The sequence below is a fragment of the Cynara cardunculus genome (genome assembly GCF_001531365.2).
Source record: "Cynara cardunculus var. scolymus isolate 2C chromosome LG 5, CcrdV1, whole genome shotgun sequence".
Classification (NCBI taxonomy): Eukaryota; Viridiplantae; Streptophyta; class Magnoliopsida; order Asterales; family Asteraceae; genus Cynara; species Cynara cardunculus.
Genome location: NC_037532.1, coordinates 33,534,978 through 33,539,464, shown reverse-complemented (window position 1 = coordinate 33,539,464; position 4,487 = coordinate 33,534,978). Strand labels below are relative to the sequence as shown.

Genomic DNA, 4,487 nt, shown 5'->3' with positions numbered 1-4,487 from the left:
ATTAAAAATATTTTTTCACAGTATATATAATAATATAATTAAGTAAAAAACTATTCAATATTGGATTCATTTCGAAAGTATTAACGAGACGATTATAATGGTGTAACTTGTTAAAATAAAAATGTATTTTTTAAACATGTTTTAATTGATATACGATTATGTATGTTAATTTAATAAAAGTTTAAAACGAAACATTTAAAAGTAAAGGACGTAAAGTAAATTAATTAACTAATCATAGGGGTATAAAGTGTAAAAAAATCGGTTCAATATGAGAGGGTGAGTGTATGGGGGGTGAGTGCATGTGAGGAGAGGAGGGGGTGAAAAAATGAGGTAGTATAGATAAGAGTATCTTGGTTATTTAGTATTTTAAGACTTTAAGACTTTTGCTAAATTTGCTTTATAAAATAGTATAAATAATACTATTCATTTACACTAAATTTAGTGTTTAAAGTTAATTGGTCCCTTGACTTCGAAATTCATGTAATTTTACTTTATTTTATGTACAATAACATTTTTCATACTTGCTACATACTTCATATTACAAATTTGATTTATATTCATGTTTTAGTTTTGATTTACAACATTGTCTTGTCTCCAAAAATCTTTCATATCCTACGTACCAAATGCAAATTAAGAATTTGATGACAAAAAGACCATTGTCGAAACTTCTTATCACTAACATATATACTCTAATTGAACAACCAATACGTTCGAGGCGTGTTTTGTTAGAAAAATTTAATCAATCATTAATGGGATTGAAAATAAAAAAAAAACTGTTTGATTTTATATAAAATAATGGGTTCATTTCCATCATAGGTGAAAATGAGAGGAATGAAAATTCAATCTCGTTTCAATTACCTCTCATTTTTATTTTATTCCCATTTTCATTGCTAACCAACAACTTAGATCTTCAATTACTACATCATCAACTATGGGGTAAAACCATTAGAACTTCAAGGGTAAAAGATTGTTTGACAATTGTTAAATTGTTTAATGTAGAATAATTAAATGCTCAGAATGATTAAAAGGCTATTCTGATGTAGTGCAAAATGAAATATAATTGTTTGATAATCGTTCAACATGAGATTAGGACACTGAATGGTTATAGGAGGTCCAAGAAACAAAATCATTAAGAGGATTTTAGAAACATTAAAAGACAGACTTTTTTTTACCAAACAAGATTCACCTCTTAGTTATTCAGATGATGTCTCTTAATAAAACTATTAAGAAGTAAACAAACAACCCTTAAGTCTGTTAGGAACTCTCACTTATATTGAGTACCAGAGAATCACTTATTCACGATGAATAACATCGAATCACTTTCATTGAGAAGCTCGAACAGTTATTCATGATGAATAATATTCATTATTGTTCAGTGTTATTCATCACAAACAACTAGTTCCCCAAGTTCTTTAATGCTTTTTAAGATTGTTGTTTTCTGGTTATTTTCTTTAAAACATTTGATGAGATGCTGAAGCAGGAGTAGACAAAGTTATGAAAGCAATAACAGAAAGGTTGGATAAACACAAAGGGTGCAGAAAAATAAACAGGACCATGGTTTGGTAAAACATTAACCATTTGATTCAACAAACAAAAGCAACACTTTTGAAACCCTCTCAAGAGTTTTCAAGACTCATGAGTGCCATATCCTACCAGCAACTGTTTCCATATGGAGAAAAGAATTAAAACAGAACTTCAAAGAAAGTATTAAAAGGCAAGACACCTAGAGTGGATGAACCATTGGAATCCAGTTAAACACTCCAGATGCTTGGTTACAATCAAAGAAAGCAAGAACCCAACTTGATATCAAATTCGAAAAAAGAAAAAGAAAATGTGAATCATGCAGAGATTGAAATGAAATCGGGTATTAACACCGAAACACAAGCTTTGTGATCAATATAAGCTACCATTTGGAAGTGCTATTTTACCATTTGATCACCTCCTGAAAGCGCAAGGCGCGAAACCCCTATGTCCAAAGAAGCTGACTAATGTCCTGAATGTAGATGGTCTACGACCATTGGCGGCAGCACTTGAGCTCGAGCCAGTTGTCAAAGGGTTAGGTTGGCCATCAGCCACATGTCTAACTATTGGAGGAAACTCAACTGCATCTTCTTGAACTCCATCACTAGTACTTGCATCCACAACTTCAGCTTCAACTTCACAGACATCCAAATTGACCACCAATGATCCCCTTCTAGCCCTTAACCAATCTCCAACTTCACAAGTCACATTCTTGCACTTCTTCACCTTAATCTTTACCAAATTAGGGCAACCCCAAGCAAAAGCTTCAAGCCCTTCATCAGAAACAGGACACCCCTTTATACAAAGCTTCTTTAAAGCCACACATTTTGATGCAATGCAAGAAATCTCTCCATCAGCTATTGTTTCACTTCCACATAGAGCTAATCTTTCCAACTTCTGACAATTTGTAGCAATAGCTTCTAGACTTATTGAGTTTGGATTCACCCCAATTAAAACCAATTCTTGAAGGTTCACACTATGTTTAGCAATCGCAATCAAACCCTCGTTTCCTATCCTGTCTGTTCTCCAACCATCGATATGGAGTTTTCTCAAGTACTTACAGTGCTCAGCGACGGCAATCAGACCAGTATTTGTGCATTCAGGAGTCTTAACAATATGCAAAGTTTCCAGTTTGGAACAGCTAGATAGGGATGAAAGACCAACATCGCTCACCTGAAGCCTTTCCAGATGAACTTCAACCAAACAATTATCTGAAGTGGCAATCATCTCCAACAACCTATCCCAATCGCCTAGACAGCGCAGCAATTTCAACGTTTTCAGTTTCTTCGCACCGCTAATCAAAGGTCCGAAGAACTGTCCATTGTAAAGCTCCTTCAGACATATGGTTTTGAGCGACGAAGCCGCGGCACCGGCACCAATCGACTCTACTGTTCCGACTTCGTTGATGCCTCTTAATCGCTTGACTGAGAGTTCCTCGAGAGAAGAACAGTTATCGAGGAGGGCGTTTATGCCTTTAGCACCAAACATGCAAGATCCGCAAGAGAATTTCTTCAAACACTTGCAGTTTTTGGCTAGGCCAGCCATACCTACATCAGTTATTTCTCGGCATCCGCGGAGCTTGAGGCGCGTGAGATTAGGGCATCGCAAAGAGATAAGAATCAACCCTTCGTCATTTATGCTAACGGATCTGCGGTCGCATCGGAGAGCGAGTTTGGTGACGGAATCGAACCGTGAGAAAATGGCCGGAATAACGGGGATGAGGTCAGATTGGGCGTTTAGAGCTAGTCGGTGGCGACTCTGGCCTTCGACAAGCAGCCATCGGCGAGAGACAAGGGAACATCGCTTCCGTTCGCCTGAGTTGAGGAACTGGAAAACTATGGCTAAGCATTCATCGGGAATTTCAGATGTGTAGTCGATTGTGGTCGTTACAGCATCAGGAACCTCAAACGAGGGTTCCTTTTTGGAGTGCATAAAGGAAAAAATATCTGATCGAGCCGAAAACGAAGAAGATAGACTAATAGAGCGGTGGTGGCGCTGGGTTGACCGCGGCGGAAGCGGCGACGGCGCGTGAGTAGAAGAGGATTGGCCCATCCAGGCGTGGTGGCTGGTGGTGGGTGGTGCTCAGTTTGATGAGGTTAAATAGTGAACAGATTGCGGGTTAATGGGTTTCAAATCGACCCGAATTCTGACTCCGAACATATCCAAACAATTTTTTGTTTTAAATGGCAATCTTTTATATATTTTGTATATTGCCATATACAAAATTATATTGTAATTTGAAAATATAAATTTATTATAATATTATTATAAAAAAACTCAAAATTTATGTTTGAATAAATTGAGTTATAAGTGATGGTTGAACATGTTTTGCTAATTTAAAATTTTGATAAAACCATCTATAAAATATATCAATATTAGTGTCAAATTAATGCTTATAGAAATTTATTATTTTGATATAATTTTTTTAATTCAAAATTTTATTTTAGTTTTAAAATAAAGATGTAATTCACTTTGCTTTAAACGATGTAATTATGTTTATTCTTGTGGATAAAAATAACGATGACGTATTCTCTATTATTAGTATCGTTTATGTATTTATATGTCATTATCATTTATGAGATTTAAAATGTAAAAAAAAAAAGATTATGAATGCAGTAATTCGATATGAACTTGAAAATTAATGGATTATAATATTATATATTACTAAGCATATTTTTAGGTACAGGTTTAAAAATAAAGTGTATATACATACTAGAAAGGTATTCGCGTAATGCAACGAGATACATCTTGATTTTAATGTTGTTGTTTTTTTTATTTCAGTCGATGTTATAATACGGTTTTATATGGTTTTAAAAAACTGATAATGTTTTTACTTTTGAATAAAATATAAATATGAAGATATCATAAACTTTTGGAAAAAATATATATTAATATTAGTATCAAATTAGCTATTTAAAATTTATAATTTTTTGTGTAATTTCTTTAATTTATTTTTTATTATAGTT

General features: G+C 34.0%; 1 protein-coding gene across 1 annotated transcript; it reads right to left on the bottom strand.

Moving 5' to 3' along the window:
- Window positions 1–1,546: 1,546 nt before the first annotated feature.
- Window positions 1,547–3,573, bottom strand: LOC112513656 (F-box protein SKIP2-like). Its single transcript, XM_025119990.1, has one exon. The coding sequence runs from the start codon at window positions 3,571–3,573 to the stop codon at window positions 1,936–1,938; it is 1,638 nt and encodes a 545-aa protein (XP_024975758.1). The 3' UTR covers window positions 1,547–1,935.
- Window positions 3,574–4,487: the final 914 nt, after the last annotated feature.